The 20,412-nt window shown below is 55.2% G+C and overlaps 1 protein-coding gene across 2 annotated transcripts; it reads left to right on the top strand.

The window, feature by feature from the left end:
• The first annotated feature begins 1,918 nt into the window (after window positions 1–1,918).
• Window positions 1,919–18,642, top strand: WDR61 (WD repeat domain 61). Of its 2 annotated transcripts, none has more exons than XM_044231907.1 (11): window positions 1,919–1,973; window positions 4,504–4,553; window positions 5,324–5,351; window positions 6,929–7,034; window positions 7,410–7,582; window positions 12,975–13,123; window positions 13,251–13,344; window positions 14,141–14,234; window positions 15,623–15,715; window positions 16,434–16,512; window positions 18,401–18,642. In XM_044231907.1, the coding sequence occupies exons 2-11, from the start codon at window positions 4,542–4,544 to the stop codon at window positions 18,488–18,490; spliced, it is 918 nt and encodes a 305-aa protein (XP_044087842.1). In that variant the 5' UTR covers window positions 1,919–1,973; window positions 4,504–4,541; the 3' UTR covers window positions 18,491–18,642. The 2 variants fall into 2 exon arrangements, with proteins under 2 accessions (XP_044087842.1, XP_044087843.1); XM_044231908.1 differs by lacking the exon at window positions 1,919–1,973 and adding an exon at window positions 1,979–2,041.
• Window positions 18,643–20,412: the final 1,770 nt, after the last annotated feature.

Here is a 20,412-nt window from a genome sequence, read left to right as displayed (position 1 = left end):
TACAAACCGTGTAGAGGTTCCTATCATAACACAGCTGTTGTCAATCGCCTGAAGTCCTGTTTATGCTCATCCCTACCAGGTGAAGTTACAGATGTGCTTAGACCTGCGGCTCGGAGAGAGCACCCCATTCATTACCGTTCCACAAATATTTTGATAAGGTCTTTGATATAAGTGGTTTCCTTTGTAAACCCATGCATTTCATTTTATGCACTTCTAGACATTATATTGAGACAGGATTCTCGGACTTGATGAGATGCCAAAAAAGTGATCAGTGTGCTTTTAGAATAATCTAGAGGTGGGGGATTTACAGTTAATGTGCAGAAAAAGAAAAAATAACCACATAAGCCCGAATCATACAAATTAAAATTCACCTTACTTACACAGCTGGAGGCACTTTTTAAAAAAGATTTTTTAATTTACTTATATGACAGAAAGACAAAGAGATCACAAGTAGGCAGAGAGGCAGGCAGGAAGAGAGAGAGGGGAAGCAGGCTCCCTGGTAAGCAGAGAGCCCGATGTGGGGCTCGATCCCAGAACCCTGAGATCATGACCTGAGCCGAAAGCAGAGGCTTAACCCGCTGAGCCACCCAGGTGCCCTGGAGGCAGTTTGGATAGCCACAATTTTATCATTCTTAAAGTGAGAGTCTTTGAAAATGCTTCTTTATATTCAAAAGCTAAAAGTCAAAGTAAAGTTGGCCCAATTATCCTGGTTTGGGAGTAGTCACATCATTCAGTTGATCAAATCAGTCTATTTTCAAAAACCAGAGAAACCCACAAATCTTGCCAACAAACACAAAGGGGCAGAACTAAGCGACAGGGTATACAGAAAGGCAGCCGATTACTCACAATTTCTCTGGCTAATGGCCAGTGCTCTGTGGACCGGCATAAAGGCCTTTCTGCAGGTTAGGAACCTTAGTTCCTTCAGGGTTGCGAGTTCAGTTTTCTGTGGTTTGAGCCTGAACAGAGTCCACTCAGCATGTAGGTCAATGTAACGGGAATTGCCCCTAGTTTGAAGGTATAATTTGTACATTTTTTCTTGGCCTTAGGAGCAAATGTCCTGTGGTCAAATATAGCCAGAATGGTTACAGGGACAGCTTGAGTTTTAGAAGCCACCACATAAGAATTTTGGCAATTACGGAGGTCTTGAAACCTGCTCACTTCAACCCAAACTTCCTCAACTAGTGACCTGCAGGGGATCCACCGGGGCTGGAGGAAGTTCCCGTAGGCCAGGAGGCACTGAAGGAATTACGGAGGGCCAGATAAAGGGTCTCGGTAGACTTGTGTGTGTATTTGGCCAATTTCTGAGCAACGCGCCCTCCTCAAAGAGCCCCCACGGGTGAACTTTATATCGTGGTGTGAATAAACCCTTGTGTGGTCTGGCGGTGTCCTGAAATCGACGGTAGACCTGCAGCCCGCCCTACCAGACTAGACCCCTGAAGCCCTAACTTCCCCGGGGAAAGGACTGGGAGTCTTCTTGGCTTTACCCCAGTTTCAACCAGGAGAGACAGCAACCCGCTGACAGAGCTGGCCATTCAGGGTCAGCCCAGACAGCGGAGGCCCTGCATGTCCCTCCACCCCTGCGGGGGTCACTCCTGCGGGAGGGGCGGCCCCGTCGCCCTCCACCCCTGCGGGGGACACTCCTGCGGCAGGGGCGGCCCCGTCGCCCTCCACCCCTGCGGGGGACACTCCTGCGGCAGGGGCGGCCCCGTCGCCCTCCACCCCAGGGACGCGGAGGGTCAGAGGACACACCCCGGGGAGCAGAAGCCTGCAGGTGCGGAAGGGGAAACCTGCAGCGGCGCCGGGGGCCGCGTGGCGCCGAGGCGGTAGGGGGCGCTGCGGCGCGCGCCTGCGCCCGGGAGCAGGGCCGGGGCTGCGGCATGCCCCGCCCCCCCGTCGTAGCTCATCGCCGCGCGACGCTGTCGCCGGGGGACGCGCGTCACGAGCGCGGCGACCGTGCAGCCGGCAGGACGGCGGTGAGTTGACGCGCGCGGACGTTGGGGCTGGCGGTCTGCGGGGCCCCGGCGGAGCGGCCGGAGGGCGGGTGAGCGAGGGTGCGCGGAGGCGGCCTCCGAGCCGCTGTGCTCAGGGATGCTCCGGGCGGCGGGCCTGGCGGGGGCTCCTGGGCGTCCCCTCGCCCTGGCTTCCGGTGGGGGCGCGGGGCCCGAGAGCGGGAGGAGGGGTCGCGTCTGGCCGGGGGAGGCCCTGGGCAGCGGCGGGGCGGGGGCCGGCGACTCCGCGGGAGAGGCCTCTGACCGTAAGTGGAAGTTTCCCCGTGGTCGGCCGCGCTGCCTTCCTCGGAAGCCGGACAGGGGCCCGCACGGGCCCGGTTCTCTGGACTTGCGGTCCTGGGGCTTCCTGACCCGCCTGGGTGATAGGGCGCGTGGGGCGCTCTTCGGAAGCCGTGAGGAGCGAGCGAGGACTTCGGCTGGGGAGAGTGGGGAGACTTCCGTGCAGAAAAGGCGGAGGAGGAGGGCTCCGGGGCCTTCAGCTCGGAAATCACGTGTCGGGGGTAACGCCGCCTGGTCACCTGCGCTCTGGCGTGTGTGCACCGTGCGCCGTCACAGCGATCCCGGGGAGGCCTCCTTGAGCTGTGAGGTCGTGCGGAGGCTGGAGGCTGGAGGCGCCCGCGGAGGTGCCTGCAGAGTCGGGGTGGGCGGTTCAGAGAGCTGGTGCGCGAGCTCGCGTGGACCCAAGCCTTGGTTTGAGGAGGCCGCTCCCTGCCAGCCTTCCTGCTCCCCGCTGGGTTCCTCTGCTGCCAAGTACAGATCCGGACGGGAAGGGGGCCGGCAGCCCAGTTGCGAGCTCCTCCCTGCCCTCCCTGCCCTGTTCTTGGGTCGCAGATGAGCTAACCCTGCCACCTTGATGGAGAGCTTCACAGACGGGTTATTCAGAAGTTTTTTCCCCCTTATCCTTGGAAAGTCTTCGTGATGGCCTTTTGGGGTTTGCAGATTTAAAGCAAGTAACCTGAACCTGGGTGCCTTCGTTGTGTGGTCTCTTCGCTCCCTGGATGGAATTGGGGGGCATGAATGTGGCTGAGAAGAACTGCACTTCCAGGTTCCCTAATCTCCAGCTGAAATTCAGCATTTCCTCCAGCCGCGAGTACGGGCAGCAAACCCGGTGTTGACAGCGTGGCTTTGTCAGCGACAGAAGTCACAGCTGCGTCCGCGTCTCGGGAGACTGCGTGAGCGCAGCACCCCGTGAAAGCAGGGTCGCGCTGAGACTCGCTGCCAGGCCTGTTCTGTAGGTATCAGAACGCAGCTTCACAAATTGAGCTTTCACGTTTTGGTGGCGTTTGACTTCGGTGTGCGGTTGGTCCTCCTTCGTCTCGGGCCCCGTATCGGCAGGTTTGCCTGCAGCTGAAATGTACCTGTGGCCCCAAATCCCACTCGCGGCGCTGTCGTGGTCTCGCACGGATATGTGCACGGTGGCAGAAACCTGGGGTCCCGACACATTGTCAGCTGCAGCAGAACAAGGGACGCCCTGCCTTCTTGTAAACAAGGGTCCTTTTTCCGGTCTATTTGGTGTCATGAGTTTTTCGTTTTTGTGCTTTTTTTTTGCAGTATCACGGTTAAAATCGTCTCCAAACGCGGTGCGAAAGTTTGTGTTCCTCAGTGCACCTCCTGTGAGGGGCCCACGGGGAGATGCGTGTGTGCAGTCAGCTTCGGTTAGGCTTAGGACGTGCTGTGTTGGTCGGGACCCTGCCCCAGTATTTCTCCTGGAGCAGTGCGGTCCGTATGCGCTACTTTGGTGTTCCTGGTGACTTCACCAACAAAAAGAGCCTCGAGTAACAAGCATCGGTTCCCTTTCTAGTCCTGTGCATTTACGAAATCCTGAGAAGGGGGTTTACAGGCTTGACAAGGCGGCTGGAGGGCTAGGGCTCACACACGAAATACGAGCAGGCAGAGAGAGAGGAGGAAGCAGGCTCCCTGCTGAGCAGAGAGCCCGATGCGGGACTCGATCCCAGGACCCTGAGATCATGACCTGAGCCGAAGGCAGCGGCTTAACCCACTGAGCCACCCAGACGCCCCTATACGTCTGTTCTTAAGGAAGTTTGTGTTTAGCTGAGCCCAGTCCTTGAAGAGCCCGGGACATGCATGTCTCATTCACGTGCCTGTTGGCTCTCGTGGGCGTATTTGGCCGAGATCCCTTCAGAGACTATAACCACTTTGCTCCCACACACTTGCTTCTTGAGTTTTGACTAAATAATATTTGCAATTAAAAGGACATGTGGTTTTGTCTCTCTGAAGAGCAGCAAGGGGTGCAGAATGGTGCCTCCCGATAGTCAGATTTGGGGAGAGGAACACATGGCATGGGGTAGGTGTAAGTGGAGTCCCTGGGCTCCAAGAGAGAAAGGAGACCTTGCTGCCCTATAGGGCTTGTGAAGGGGACCGCTGGGGCCGACCTGTGCTCCGGCAGAGGGTTGCCTTGTTTTCTTGATAAGGGGACCTCCTGTATCCCTCCGTCCTGATGACACCGCTCACTGAAGTCCTGATGTTTCCACAGAACCGTCTGGCCTGCAGCCTTCATCCTCAGTTAAGGAAATGACCAACCAGGTAAGGCCTGTGGTGAGGCACAGAACAGCAGCTGGTCTCCCTGGCAGGCTGGAGGCCAGCACGAGGTCTGGGTGTCTTCGCAGGGGACCATCACCTCATTCCTGCGCTGCTCGGGAGTGCTGGGGGACGCTGGGTACCTAGTCCCCGGAGGGTTACGTGCCGCACAGCACGCACTGGAGGAGGCTGTCTAAGTCTTCAGGTTGACGGAGGGATTGAGGAAAAGAATTTGTTCTCAGGGGTGTCTGGCTGGCTCAGTCACTAGAGTGCGTGACTCTTGATCTCAAAGGCATGAGTTCAAGCCCCACATTGGGCATAGAGCTTACTTAATTTAAAAAAAATTAAAAAAAGCTTATATTCAAAAACAAGAAGAAAACAAAAATCAGAAGGGAGAGATCTTTGCAGTAAGATTAGGGACAATGGGAACAACTTAGGCAGGCTCTTCGTTTCATACAACTACAGAACTTGGGCCGGAAGCTGGATGCAGAGCCTCCTGTGATCCAGCCAGGGGATGCACAGAATTTATCTGTCCCCTCGGGATGGGGGAGAGAGAGAACAGTTTCTGTAAGGACTGGTTTTCTTCTGGTGCGGTCAGCTCTGCAAGTCTTGGGTGGGAAGGAATCAGGGAGCTTGCAGGATGGGCAGGGTGAGGACGGGGGAGTCGCTCACGCACTGGGGGTGGGGGTGAGGTGGGTGCCAGGGGGTGTTTTAGGGAGGGGATGGGCTACTCTGAATCTGACCACTGGTTTGATGAGGCGTCTGTTCTTTTTTAGTACAGCATTCTCTTCAAGCAAGAGCAAGGTAAGCAGCCTGCCAGCAGATTCACCTGTGAGAACTCTGCGTCGTGGTGTTTCGGGTGTGCTGACCTGAGGGGCTGTCCCCAAGTGACCCACTTTGCGGAAGAATCAGCAGACGCGGCTGAAAACAGATACTTACAAGCACACTGCAGCAGGAGCCCCAAACAACTAACTGGAAAGAAAAAGCAGGAGTCACATGAGAAACACTCTGGGCTGAGGGGTGTTTTCCCGCCTGAGAAAGATGCCGCTCGAGCTTCCCAGCTACCAGGGTGAAAGAGGGAAACATTAGAGCCTCAGCACTTGCCCTGGGGTCTTCACGACAGCCCCCCCGCTCAGACAAGGGCAGGGGCTCCCACAGCGACCGTGACCTTACTGAAAGTAGGGGACGCAGCAGCGTGGGGAGGGCTGGGGGCCGTCCCGTCTCGGGGTGCAGCTTGCCAGGGGCACAGGGCTTCACGTGAGCCTCCTTTCTTCACACCTGGAAGAGCTGTGCGGAGCCTGGGGGCGTTTGTAGGCCCGCCTGAAAGCTTGCAGTCTGAGCAGCCGCCATTTAGGTAGTCTGAAGTTTAAGCCAGAAGCTTTCTTCCAGGTTAGCTCAGAGGGTGAACTGGTGGTCAGGCGTGCCAGTCGGCACCCCGGCCGGCAGCTCGTGCCGTCCCCGTGGCGCGCTGGTGGATGGCGCTCAGGAGGGCTTCGTCCTTGGAGCCACGGTGCTGCGCGGGAGTCACAGCCGCTCGGTCCCCGTAGTCACAGCTTGGGAAGCTGGTCCTCGACGGCTGCTACGCAGCATGGATAGAGCCTACGCGTGCCCTTGCCACGTGTGTGGACCTGCGCCAGGTCTGCGGACCCCGCGGTGGGCCTCCGCATTTACGGTGGACTTTAGTTCTTAAAGAGCTTGGCTTTGAACCCCAGTTCTCCTTGGCTTTGACTTTGTGTGAGTTACTTGGCTTCTCTAAGCCTCTGATTCTGTAAAATTCTGTAAAATGATTGTCTGTGAAATGAGGGTGTTAACGGTACCTACTTCATAGGGTTGTTGTGATTAATTGAGATAATATTTAATTGAAAAATGTAGTAGCGGACTCATCAAGCACAGTAGACATTTGTGACAAAAGACTAATCAGATCAAGTGTGGAGGTACGTATTTTCAGACCTGTGGTATTTGCTTTTGAACTGCCTGGTGGTTCCCAAGCATCCCTAAGAGATGAGTCTTACCAACTTTCGGTCTTTTTTGGGGAAGGGAGGCCGGGGAGATCCTGCTGGTTTGCCTGGTTTTAACCAGGTGATGGCATTGCAGACTGAGGCACACGGGCAGCAGGCTAAAGTGGGAAAGACTCGGATTATTCCAGAACTCCCTCCCTCCCTGGGACACCTGAGATCTGGGGCGTGTATGTGTGGGCGCGCGCGCGCCTCTGCGGTTGAGAGAAAAACAGGAGGGAAAGCAGCGGGCCGGACAGTGAGCCAGGTGGCCGGTTCAGCAGCGGAGTGAACGCATAACTGTTGGAGCAGCATTTCAGCTTCACTGGAGCCCAGGAAGTGTAGACATTGCGTGCAGATTTTTACATGAGGTGCTTTCCGTTCTAGCCCATGATGATGCCATTTGGTCAGTCGCCTGGGGGACAAACAAGAAAGAAAACTCTGAGACAGTGGTCACGGGATCCCTGGATGACCTGGTGAAGGTCTGGAAATGGTGAGCACCCTCTCCCCAACAGCCTCGAAGACTGGGGTTTAGGGTTTTTCTTCTGGACTCCGAGCGATGAGGAAAGTGTTACGTGTAGTCCAGGTAAGGAAGCGTAGCAGTATGCTGCTCCAAGAAGACCGCCGGTTTTTTCTCATTTGTTTTCCTCTTATGCAGTAGAAAGGCCTGTAGTTTAAGAAAAAAAAAAAAAGCCCCACAGTTAAAACCTGACTGACTTCGGTCTTCTGTGCTCGTGGGTTCTCTCTGATTCTGCATTTCACAGACAGCGGGTGATGGGAGCAGGGATGGGTCACGGGGGCCCAGAATTTAGATGCTGGTACAGCGCGTTGTGAGTGAAGAAACCCATCTCTCTGTCCCCTACCGAAGGTCTGACGAGAGGCTGGACCTACAGTGGAGCCTGGAGGGACACCAGCTGGGTGTGGTGTCTGTGGACATCAGCCACACGCTGCCCATTGCCGCATCCAGTTCGCTCGACGCGCACATCCGCCTCTGGGACTTGGAGAACGGCAAACAGATAAAGTCTATAGATGCAGGACCTGGTAAGACTCTTAGGGAAGGTAACCTCTCACTGTCCCTTTCCAGACCTCTAGGGACAGAAGTCCGACAGGTCAGGAGTGTTGGGATGCGGGGTAACGTGGTGCATGGACACATGGACTGTGTGTTCGGTACTGCCTTTGGTGGGGTGGCGGCAGTCCTTCAACCAGCAGAGTCTCAGCAGCTCAGCGGGGGCTTTGTAGGTCTGTGTGGGTCAGGTTTTACAGCCAGGTAACTTTTGGTGCTAAACCTGTTGAAAAACTCCACGGTTTTTGGAGGCTTTCAATTTTAGAATTGCCAGTTTGGGGTTGTAACCGGAATTCAGATGGGCCAGAGCTGTGGTTTGCCATATTCTGATTTGTCACTTGCAGTGACCGATAGACGTCTCGAATGTAAGGGGCTGTGTCCTTCTAGAACCGTGTCGTGGTCCTCTGCTCATCGTGATTACAGGCCTGATTCCCAGCATGTGACAGATAGGACACTTGTTGAGTAGCATTTTTTTTTCACCGACCTTAGGACAACAGAATCTTGTCTCTCAGCCTGCTGCATGTCTGGGGTAATAGGAGTTCGTGATTTCGGTGGGCTGCATTAATGTGGAACGAGCAACACGACCTCTCAAGCTTCCTGGGAGCCTTCGATCCCCCTGCGAATGACTGCATCGCATTCTCCGCCAGAGGCTGTCCTGCTGGGATGGGCGACGAGCCCTTGAGAGCCGCCTGCCTCCGTGGTGCCCCTGTGTGGATGGGTGACACAGAAGGTGCTTAGGGGTTTCCTCAACATGGTCCTCTTGATCGGAGCCCCCGGTGGGTTGGCCTCCCGCCGGTGATGCTCCGTAGCCACTACACTGGAAAGGGTAATAGCCCCGCGGTTCACAGGGAAGCGAGGCTGTCAAGAAACAGAGTGTGTTTCCCCTTGGAGGCAATACTCCCTTCTACGATTCTTACTGCTGGAGAGTTTTAAAGAATATGCATGCCTAGGCCCTCTTTTGTATCCACTCGGGCCCTGTTTTCAGGGCGTGTGGGGTGGGGTAAGTCTGGCAAAAGCTACCCAGACGCTGACTCCCCAGACGATGGTCTTCACCTGTATCCCCACCTGCTGACGTCACTCTCCGAGGACTTGGGGCCCCAGACCAGCCCCCGAAGTCTATGAAGACACAGAGCCGGGGAGAGGAGGAAAAGGCAGCTCTCTTGCTGCCTTTTTACCTTGGGCACCTAAGCCTTCCCCAGACCCGTGTTGCTGAGGTCACGGCAGGGCTCTGAGGCCCGGGGCACGCTGCCGTTGAGAGGAGCCAGGACTGGAGTGCTTCCAGCGAAGAGGACCGGTCTGCACCCAGCTTGCTGTCCCCGACAGTGCCCTGAACATCCGGTGTCGGTTCCGTGTTGGCAGGTGCTTGTGGAAAGGAACAGGTACAGAGAGTCAACAAGGGGTCGGATGTCCTTTCTCTTTGGACAAGAATCTGGTCATTACAGAGCAGGTACCGGGGTAGCGAGAGCAGGTGCTGCTGTTGACAGCTGAGGAGTGGCCGAGCTGCCCGAAGGTCGCACTGCTCGGGTCCAGAGCGCAGGGACACCGGCAGTCGTCAGAATGTGCCCGGGGGATGTGGGTCACCACGAGCAACAGGGAGAAGGGAAAGAGAACACCCCCGATCCCGAAAAAGGAAGAGAGGACGCAGTGCAAGGCCGTGACGCAGGGGAGGGCCTCGTGGGCACAGCAGCCAAGCTCCCCGGCGCTCGGGAAGGGCGTCCGTGCCGTCAGACGGGCAGACGCCCGTGAGCGGAGAGCCGACCCGGCGGTGAGGCGCAGCCTGGGGACTGCACCAAGTTTCTGTCGCGCAGGTAGCAGGAGTCTTAGCGTGTGGGACAAAAACGCCCTGAATTCCGAGCATTAGGGTGTGTGACGCGAAAAGTTCTCCATTGTAAACCAGCTAGCGGGGAAATGGGAGAGTAATTAGGAATGTTATTTTATTAACCTGCAAGGAATTCAAAGCAGATTTTCTAATAACCATTATTCCTGTAAACAGTCATAGTAGGAATAAGAAGCACAATCGTGTTTGAGTACATGTTAGCCGTTAGTAAGCAGAGGTTAAAAAGCAGCTGTTTGAGAGATTGGTTATAAAAGCTTTTTCAGATCTTCTCGGTTAATTGAGCTTTCTTGCAGTCCGTCTCCTTTTTAAAACAAACATTTCATGAGAAAAGTGATAGAGCTAAATTATTTATTACTCCTTTGAATACGTGTGTTGAAGTTTGCAAGAGACTTGTTAAAAAAGACACCTTTGGGAGACGGTGCTGACCCGCCTGCGCTGGGGCGTGCTGGGACCTGCTGTCTGCCGTGTGTCGTTGGCAGCGGCCTCTCTTCAGTCCCACAGGCTGGGAAGGGGCTGTCCTGTGCGAGCCCTTCCCGGGAATGAGGACGGTGGCTTGGGAGGGAGCCTTTCACTGCTTTCCCTTTGATCTGGCAAGCACTGTCCTGTCGGGGCAGGGTGGCAAGACCCGGGGCGTGTTCCCCTACAAGAGTGCGTATGGCTAACGGGACAGGCAGGCAGTGGGCAACGGGATGACTCCATGGCCTCGGCCCTGATCCCAGAGGCCCCCAGAGCGCTTTGGGATGGCCTCCGAAGAGGTTCTGAGCAGCCCAGGAAACAGTGGTGTGTTCCCAGATAGAGCTCTAGAGCACACGGCTTGCCCCGGCGGCGCAGGAGTCTGCAGACCCTCCATCGGGCCGAGCCGCACTGCAACGCTGCTCCACTGCTCCACCGATCCAGATGACCCGAAGAGAGCTGGGTTTTGCCGTGTAACTGGGAAACGGGATTTCTCTAAAAACAGTAGTGCCTCGTTCCAGTCCTTGTTAATCTGTGGTAAATAACTGGTCGTATTAGAGTTCACCTGGGGAGCGTTCGGGGTAGTACGTCTCCATTTATTTCCAGCTCCAGCGAGGGGAGCTTTCGCTTCTGTGCACCGTAAGGTTTGCCCGTTGTAAGTGTTCGGTGAGTTTTGGTCGCAGGTTGTGCGGGCACCACCGTGGTTGCAGGCCTCAGGAAGCCCCTCCTGTCCGAGGAGAGTCTGCCGCGCTCTGCCCTCCGCTCAGGCAGCCCCCGATCTGCTCGCCATCCACGTAGTCAGTGTCGGCGGGACTGTGTATGTCCTTTCCGTCCACGCTGCAGCTGTGAGCGCTCCCTCCTGTCTGTTTTGTTCTGCCACCCACCTCTTGAACACGTGCATTCTTTCTACTTAGTCTCTAGCAATTCTTCTCCTTACTACGTGGTTCCTACTGTGTAAGACGCCGTAGTGCTGCGAACGCCTGTGCCCACGTCTGTGTGGACACGCATTTTCATTTTTGCTGGGTACATACCCAGGGATGGACTTACAAGGTGTTTCTTGAGTTTGTTTTCACTTAAGAAACTGTCAGACTGTTAAGAAAACAATCCCATTTACAATCACACCCTAACCAGTAAGATACCTCTGCACCAACCTAACCAAAGAGGTAAAGGATCTGTACTCTGGAAACTATAAAACACTGATGAAAGAAACTGAGGAAGGCACAAAGAAATGGAAAAACGTTCCATGCTCATGGATTAGAAGAACAAAATTGTTAAAGTGTCTGTTCTGTCCAGAGTTATCTACACATTCAGTGCAATCTCTGTCAAAATACCATCAGCGTTCCTCACAGAGCTGGAACAAATTGTCCAAAAATTTGTGTGGAACCAGAAATCACCGAAGAAATGTTGAAAAAGAAAGCCATAGTTGCTGGCATCACAATTGCGGACTTCAAGCTCTAGTACAAAGCTGTCATCATCAACACAGTGTGGTACTAGCCCAAAAACAGACACATAGATCAGTGGAACAGAACATAGAGCCCAGAAATAGACCCTCAACTCTGTGGTCAACCAATCTTTGACAAAGCAGGAAAGAATGTCCAATGGGAAAAAGACAGTCTCTTCAACAAATGGTGTTGGGAAAATTGGACGGTCACATGCAGAAGCATGACACTGGACCATTTCCTTACGTCACACACAAAAATAGACTCAGAATGGATGAAGGACCTCAGTGTGAGAAAGGAATCCATCAAAATCCTTGAGGAGAACACAGGCGGCAACCTCTCTGATCTCAGCCACAGCAACATCTTCCTAGGAACATCGCCAAAGGCAAGGGAAGCAAGGGCAAAAATGAACTACTGGGACTTCATCAAGATCAAAAGCTTTTGCACAGCAAAGGAAACAGTCAATAAAACCAACAGATGACTGACAGAATGGGAGAAGGTATTTGCAAATGACATACCAGATAAAGGGCTAGTGTCCAAAATCTATAAAGAACTTAGCAAACTCAACACCCAAAGAACAAATAATCCAATCAAGAAATGGGCAGAGGACATGAACAGACATTTCTCCAAAGAAGACATCCAGATGGTCAACAGACACATGAAAAAGTGCTCCACATCACTCGGCATCAGGGAAACACAAATCAAAACCACAATGAGATATCACCTCACACCAGTCAGAATGGCTAAAATCAACAAGTCAGGAAATGACAGATGCTGGCGAGGATGCGGAGAAAGGGGAACCCTCCTACACTGTTGGTGGGAATGCAAGCTGGTGCAGCCACTCTGGAAAACAGCATGGAGGTTCCCCAAAAAGTTGAAAATAGAGCCAGCAATCGCACTACTGGATATTTACCCTAAAGTATACAAAAATAGTAATTCGAAGGGATACATGCATCCCAATGTTTACAGCGGCAGTGTCCACAACAGCCAAACTGGAAAGAGCCCAGATGTCCGTCGACAGACGACTGGATAAAGAAGATGTGGTGGATTTATGTAATGGAGAATTAACTCAGCCATCAGAAAGGATGAACACTTCCATTACAAGAGCGTGGACGGAACTGGAGACTGCTGTGCTGCGTGAGCTAAGTCAGAGCAAGACTCACCACACGGTCTCACTGATGTGCGAAATTTAAGAGACAAAGCAAACAAGCAAAGGGGGAAAACAGACAAACCAAGAAACAATATTCTCAGCTCCAGAGAACACACTGCTTGTGCCCAGGGAGGCCATGGGGGGATGAGGGCATGTGTCCTGATGAGTGCCAGGGGATTAAAAGTTTTAAAAGAGAGGAAAACTGTTTACCTGTTTTTTCAGAGCAGCTGCACTGTTTTATGTTCCCACCCCTATGTGAGGATTTTGATTTTTCCATATCCTTGTTAACACTCGGTATTGTCATATTTTTATTGAAAATTTAAGTCCTTAAACTAAATTGGTAAAGGATTAGCATCTTTACACATAGGTTTTTGAGTCAGGACATTGTTTCTTCTAATTTTTAAAAAATCACCTTTTGATAAACTTTAAGTCTTAAAAATTAAGGTCGCACCTTTTCTCACTGTATTTTTTTCCCTTTTTTTTCTGTTTAGTGGATGCCTGGACTTTGGCCTTTTCTCCTGATTCCCAGTATCTGGCCACAGGAACTCATGTGGGGAAAGTGAACATTTTTGGTGTAGAAAGTGGGAAAAAGGAATATTCTTTGGACACAAGAGGAAAATTCATTCTTAGTATTGCATATGTAAGGAAACACGGCGGTCTTGGCAGGCCGTTGCTCTGTCAGCCTTGTGCTGGGGTGGGGGGGGCGGCGGGAGGAGGGGGGCTGACTGCACGGGGTCTCAGATGTCCTCCACATGTTCTCTGCACAGAGCCCGGATGGGAAGTACCTGGCCAGTGGAGCCATAGACGGGATCATCAACATTTTTGATATTGCAACTGGAAAGCTCCTGCACACGCTGGAAGGTACAGCTCTTTCATGGACTATCAGGTCACAAAGGACAAGTCAGTCTTTTAGTAAAATGCTGCTAAATGACAAATGAGCTTTAGATTTGCAATACTGTGATCTCAGTCAGAAATCTGAAATGCCTCCAAGTCTGAGTTTTGTCATCTCCTTATAACGGGGGTGGGGGGCGTAGGGGGGGGTTCCTGTGAAGGGGCTTATCTTTTCATGTGTTAATGTGGCTTAGCCTGAGGAGAGGAGGAGGAGAGGGAGGAGGAGGAGTGCTTCCTCTCCATCCTGATCCTCACTACAGAACTTTATGATTAGGAAATGACTTCTTGTCAAGAAGTCGAAGGTGGATGACAGCCAGGCTCACCCCAGGGGCCTGCGGCCCGGCCTCAGGGCGTGGGTAGGGGGGCGTCCCCCACTCTGCTCTCTTCCTGCTGGTGTGAATTCTGACGCAGTGAATGCATTGCCTTAGTTTACCGCTTACCCGACAGCACGGCACAGGACGCGGTGGGAAACAGCACCCTGTTGTGCATCCGTGCAGATCAGAGCGTGTATTTCCTTGTTTGTCCGTGTCTCTAGCAGAGGAGTTTCTCCCAAGCCGTGTGTGCTAAGGCCCAGCTCGTGAGGGAAGGGAACCGAGGAGAAATGGCTCCTGGAGGAGGGGCCTGGGTTGTGTGGATATTTCTAGAACACTGGGAGGAGGGGTCCATGCAGTCATTCCCTGCGTCTCTGACAGAGGCTCGTTACTAGGGACACTGTCAGTGGGGAGCGCACCATGTGCCACATGAACACAGGCTTTGTGAATTCCAGGCCACGCTATGCCCATCCGCTCCCTGACCTTCTCTCCGGACTCTCAGCTCCTTGTCACCGCTTCCGACGACGGCTACATCAAGATCTATGACGTGTGAGTTCCCGTGCAGACTCGGGCTTCTCACCCAGGACCAGTGCCCTTCCTGTCTTCCACTGCTTGGAGGAGCCCCGGGTCTGGCGGGGACTCGTGTGCAGGGTCTAGGCATCGCTCCCCCTTCCACATCCCTGTCCTTGAACTTGGAATGTCACGGCTGCCCGCTAGGATCAGTACTTCCTGCCTGTTTCCAGCCTTTCCATCTCTTGTGGGCCTCATGGATTTTAAGTTCCATCAGGACAGTCAGCCGTGTAGGATGAGGAGGTGGAACCACAGGTGGTCGTGGGCCCAGGGTGATGGCAAAAACATGGCCCTCCCGCAGGCTGTCCTCTGCGCTGCCAGAGCGGCTGTCAGTTCACCGGACACCTCACTGCGGGTCTAGATGAAGGAGGCTCTTTGTGGGTGGCTTTGGCCGCAGGTGTAGGAGCAAGGGGTCATTCTATTCAGGTCATAGCCATCTTTGGTCGTAAGCCTGTGCAAGGCCCCTTCCTCCTGGGCTTCCCCAATCAAGCCTCCCCTGGAAGGGGATTGACTGTGTCCTTGACCCTTTGACTCAGTACCAGGCGTGCCTCCGGTTCACGCCTCCCAAATGTGGCCTCCTGGTTCCGCAGGTACACACAGCCCACTTGTCCGTGCCTGCGCAGGGAGTGCGCACTGGCATTGACCAGGATTGCCCCAGCCCTGACTGTCCGTGTACACACCATCCTGTGGGCCTGTGAGGGTTTCCCGGGGTCTGCACAGGGAGCGGGGACACTGAGGACAGGAGGTGGTCAGCAGGGCAGCGAGCAAGAGCTGGCTGGGTGCTGTGGCTCGGGAGGGGCGCCCCTGCCCAGCGGTGCCGGCTCGTGGGTCCCCGAGCCCCAGGCCACTGTGGCCTACGCTTCAGTGCCCGACTCTGCACGTGAGGCCGTCATGACTAGAGTTCTGGCCTCCTGACTAAGGGGGACGAGTGTCCCCGAAGTGCAGAGGACAGAGGCCTCCTCTGAGGCCACCTCCCCTCCGACCCCCTGTAGTGCGCTCTGTGCTGCCCAAGGGCCTGCACCTCAGTCGGGCCACAGGGTTGTCCTCCCGCCCCTGCCGTTGGGCTTGCGCTTACGTGGAAGTAAAAATGCCTTTTGTTGTTAGACCTGCCTTGTTCTCGATTCGATTAAAAATGGCCTCTCCGAGCCCCCTCTGTTCTAAGGAGTGAGTGTGGCCGGCTCCAGGGACGGGAGCACTGGCTCCGCGTGGAGAGGGCACCGGCAGCGCGGCGGGCTTGGAGTCTGTCAGCTTGCCCTGCTGCCTCGCTTCCCCATCTCGGCAGTGGTCTTGCCTCGCGCCCTACTTTCTGCCGTGGGGCAGGTCACACATTCTGTCATCTCCGTTTTGTCTGACGCTCTCCGTTGCAGACAACATGCCAATCTGGCCGGCACACTGAGCGGCCACGCGTCGTGGGTGCTGAACGTTGCCTTTTGTCCCGATGACACACACTTCGTTTCCAGGTACGTGCGATTCTCAGCAGCTTCTTACATGCTAAGAAGGTGAAGGTCATCTTTTATGTATTGCCTTAAGATTTGAAGATGGTCAGACCCTTTGTTATTCAGGTAGACTTTGTTTTCTGCGTTGGTTTTTTCGGTGGTGGGGTTTAAGTTATGCAGGTAGTTAGTTGTCTTTCACCAGAACAAAGATGGATTCTTTGGAACAGTTCAGCTTTGAGTGTTTTCTTATAAATCTAGGCTTCCACATGTAGGGACCTTAGGGATCTCTGCGGTCCGGTAGGCACGTACACTGCATACCTCTGTGTGCAGACGTCGTGCTTTTGGAGCCGTGTCGCTAAGGCTGAGGACGGCCAGCTTCTAGCGAGCGTCGCACAGCTACAGAAGCCTCTTCCTTTAGACTTTAGAAGTAGCCTTCAGTGGGGGCTTTCCCAGCCCCGCCCCCACCGACCTGGAAACAGGCTCATGTGTCTGAGACTCCTGATGGGAACCAAGGGATAAGGACTGGGCGGATGAGAACTTGAGGGACGTGGCCGCTCCGTGCGTAGGAAAAGCCACCAGAGAGGCCAGCACCCAGAGCTCCCTGGGGCCCCTGCTGGCCAGGGGGCACACAGGTGGGCAGAGTGTAGATGAGCAAAGGAGGGTGGAGTTTCTGGTCAGATTCCTTCCAACTTAAAACCAGAATACAGACTGTTCTGATACTAATGTTCCCTTCTGCACATAGTTCATCCGACAAAAGTGTGAAAGTTTGGGACGTTGGAACGAGAACGTGTGTGCACACCTTCTTCGACCACCAGGATCAGGTACGGCAGAGTTCAAATTCGCATTCCTTTGTCTTTGGTTGCTGGCGCTGTCTGAGCGCCGCCGCCGACGGCCGTCCCCGTTCCCGGCTGCTGCTGGGCTGCTCTCCCTGCGTGGGTGGTCCGACAGCCAGCGTCCTGCGTGCACGGTCTGCGCCGTCGGCCTGGAGAGCTGGGAGGTGTGATGTCCCTGCGGGGGCCAGCTGCATAGCCGTCCAGTGCTGGTGCCCAGAGCACGCCAGGAGCCCTCCTCCTGGTGCCGCCTGCCCTGGCCGGCTCGGGAAGGGCCTTCCTCAGAGGTGCCTGTTGCTCTGGGGCGCCTGGTGGCTCAGTCGGTTAGGAGTCTGCCTTCAGCTCAGGTCGTGATCCCAGCGTGCTGGGATCGAGTCCTGCATCGGGCTCCCTGCTCAGTGGGGAGTCTGTTTCTCCCTCTGCCTCTGCTCATGCGTGTGCCCGCTCTCAAAATAATTTTTTTTTAAGTGCCTGTTGCTCACACACACAGCACTGGTTATTTTTAGAGGTGTCCACAGAAGTGGTGTGATGTTTTCTTTTTTATAACATACCCAAAGCCATAAATTCTTACCGATTGTTTCGCTTTAAGCAACATTGGTAACTTTTGCTTCAGTCTTTAAATGAGGAGGAAGGGGCTCTGTGCTCCCACAACCTTTTTGTCTTTGCCAGCGTGGATGCGAAAGGAACTAGGGCTCCGGGGAGAGGCGGGCGTCCGCACAGAGCCTCGGCTCCCACACGTCTCAGCAGCTCCAAGTGAGGCCCGTGTTGCTGGTCCCAAGTAGCACGTCTCAGGAAGCTAGTCACTTTAGGGAAGAAAATGCCTGTGGCGGTAAAAAGTTGGTTTCTAATATTTTTAATGAAGATCCTGGGCATTTTATTTTTCATTTTGTCTTTTTTTTTTTTAAGTAACGTGGGGCTTGAACTCACAACCCCAAGATCAAGAGCCGCACGTTCTGCTGACTGAGCCAGCCGGGCGCCCTGATGGGCTCTTTGGAACGTAGCTTAACGCTGACGTTGCTGTTCCTGCGCTCTCGCGTCTGATCCAAAACCATTGCTGATGGAGTTGGGGGTTCATCTTGATATTTCACTGTGAGGGTAAAGCCTCCCTGCGGGCTTGTTCCCTGCACGTGAGGCTCAGAGCGTGCTGTCGTCTCAGAAGGGCTGTTGGGGTAGAAGGGAGGTCGTCGGCCTGCCCAGTGACAACGCTGGGCTCAGGGCTGGAACCCCCACTTGGGGTCAGAGTGACAGGCTGACCTGGTCCAACTCCAGCCACATCCCCTTTGTCAAACCAGTGCCCCGTGCTGGCTGCTGGCTCAGCTCCGGGGCCTGGCAGGCTCCAAGGGCCTTAGAGATCATCCCCGGCTGGGAGGGGGTAGTCGTGGGCCACCTTCTTTCTGGAGACGTGACTGAGAGCCCATGCTGGTCCCTTGCAGATGCCCGCTTCATGGCATGAGGTCACGACTCCCCACAATCTGAAACTGAAAGTTTGTGGAGTGCGGGAGGTGCGGGAGTGATAAACAGCAAGGTGCCGGGTTGGGGGGGGCCCATTCCCGCTGGCTCGGCACCACACCAGCCCCGTCGGTCTTTCTCCATTCGGTGTAGTGAGAGTACACAAGGGTGTTTGTTCGTGAAGAATAAAGGCATTAGAGGGGCGCCTGGGGGGCTCAGGGGGTTAAGCCTCTGCCTTCGGCTCAGGTCATGATCTCAGGTCCTGGGATGGAGCCCCGCGTCCAGTTCTCTGCTCAGCAGGGAGCCTGCTTCCCCCTCTCTCTCTTTGCCGGCCTCTCTGCCTGCTTGTGATCTCGGTCAAATAAAAATTTTTTTAAAAAAAATTTTAAAAAAGGATACAGGCATTAGAACTTTTATTTTTGGTTTACAGGTCTGGGGAGTAAAATACAACGGAAATGGCTCAAAAATTGTGTCCGTGGGCGATGACCAGGAAATCCATGTCTACGATTGCCCTGTGTAAACGCCACTCACACTGGTGTGTACATGACAACATTCCTTACCTTTCTGGCATTTATTGGAGCAGAAACCTAAATTTTGTAGATGCAGATCGGTCTTTTCATGTTCTATTCGAAATGCTGTCCGTGCTCGAACATAAAGTGCTCAGAACACAAACACCGTGTTTGTGAACGGGCGTTGTCCGCTGCCGTGATGTGGGTGGGAGCGCGGGAGGGGTGTCTGCCCCAGAGATGGCGGGGTCCGGCGCTCACCGGCCCTCCCAGCCAAGAAGCCCAGGCTTGCTCTCCAGCGGGTTGAGCCCCACACACTGCCGGTCTCAGAGTGGGGTCCTGAAGGGAACGGGGGGCTTGCCCCGCTAGGGATGTTCTGGAGTCCTGCCTGTCTGGGCATCTACTTGATAGCCTGAGGACGTCCCCAGCCACCTGTGCACCTGATGGCAGCACAGAGGGTTGTGGCCTGTGGTGGACCCTGCTGCCTCCGCAATGTCCCCAGGCTCCAGCCCTGCCTCCAGCACCCCAGAGGCCGGTGCCCCTTCCGAGGGGCCTGCGTGAAAATGGCTCACTCTGAAGATAATTGCTTTTTATTAATGACCTCACATGCCTGTGAGATTGCATGCTTGTCCCCCGGTCCCGTCACCCTGTGATGAAGCCCGTGCCCCCTCCTGCCCCTCGGCCTTGGCAGCCCTCCTGTAAGCACAGCCGCGGACGCTTCCCCCGCCCAGCGTCGGCACTCGCCCCACCTCGGGTCCGGGCTCCGTCCGCTGGTGCGAGGCAGGCTGGCCCGTAACACCCGTGGGGGAGCTCCCGAAAACAGACAGCCAGAGCCGCGGGTCTCTCATCCCAGCTCAGGTTTAATTCTGCAGTGATGGGTGTACAGGGCGAGTGAGTTTTAGGCAACACCCTCCAGATCCCATCCCCACGACCAGGATTGGAAGCTGAACGTAGTTCCACCCCCCAGCGGTCGCGCGGTGGGGAAGACCAGGGAGTTGTGGTCCATTTGTGGACGGGTTTTCACACGGGCTTGGTTGGAAGAGTAGCTTTAAGGTCTGTCCTGATCGGTGGTCAAAGCAGGGACCATTCTGAGCAAGTGGCACCCACCCGCCCGGTCCTGCTGGAGCCTGGTCCCCCCCACACAAGCCAGCTCAGCCCAACTGCGTGGGCCTGACGGACCCCTCCAACCCCCGCCCACGGCGGCCCCCGGCGTCAGACTCTGCTTCTCCAGAACCAAGGGCGGGCGGTCTGGTGAGCGAGCGGCTTCCGCTCTCACCCAGCCACATTTAAAGCGTTTTCTGCCCCCGACGGCCATGGCAGGGAAGGGACCGGTGATGGCTGGGGCTGCGGCAACTCCACGTGAGCTGTGGCCGCCCGCGGGAGTGAAGCAGTGAGGACTGTCCGACAGGGGAGGCGGCCCACACCACCACCCACAGCAGAGCCCTGCCCGAGCAGGAAGCCGTGTCCCGTGGCTGCACAGCCAGAGGAACGACCTCTGGGAGGGGGTGCAGACGGACGTCTGTGCCTTCCCAGCCTGCGCTGCTGCTCCCGTGGCCTCTGCCGAGGCTACAGGGTGTGGAGGGGTGGGGTGGGGGGCGCGTCCTTTGCTTCACGGTAAGCACTTGGGTGGGAGAACATTGCAAAGGTAGAAAGTCCTCACGACCACAGACAAGGTGCGGGGCCCCGGCAAACAGTTCCGTCAGCCTGGTGTGTCCTCACAAGGCCAGGAAGCTTCCAGAAATTTCTGAGAGAGATGGTCACACACCCACTGCAGCCGTAGAGCAGCAGCAAGGCTGGTGGCCCCGCAGCCCTCGCCCTGTGAACCAGGCCACAGACACGCTTCTGTTCTGGAGGAGGATCGTCCAGAGTCTAGACTCCGCAGCCCCGAAGGCAGGGCAGGGAAGCCGCGCCGGGGGCGCTGCCCAGGGCCCTGCAG

This window comes from Neovison vison, chromosome 13 (assembly GCF_020171115.1).
Source record: "Neovison vison isolate M4711 chromosome 13, ASM_NN_V1, whole genome shotgun sequence".
Classification (NCBI taxonomy): Eukaryota; Metazoa; Chordata; class Mammalia; order Carnivora; family Mustelidae; genus Neogale; species Neogale vison.
This window is presented reverse-complemented; position numbering and strand designations above follow the sequence as displayed.

Coding starts and splice junctions, on each gene's coding strand:
- WDR61 (XM_044231907.1), top strand. Junction 13,124..13,250: donor TCATTCTTAGTATTGCATAT/GTAAGGAAACAC, acceptor TTCTCTGCACAG/AGCCCGGATGGGAAGTACCT. Junction 13,345..14,140: donor GCTCCTGCACACGCTGGAAG/GTACAGCTCTTT, acceptor TGTGAATTCCAG/GCCACGCTATGCCCATCCGC.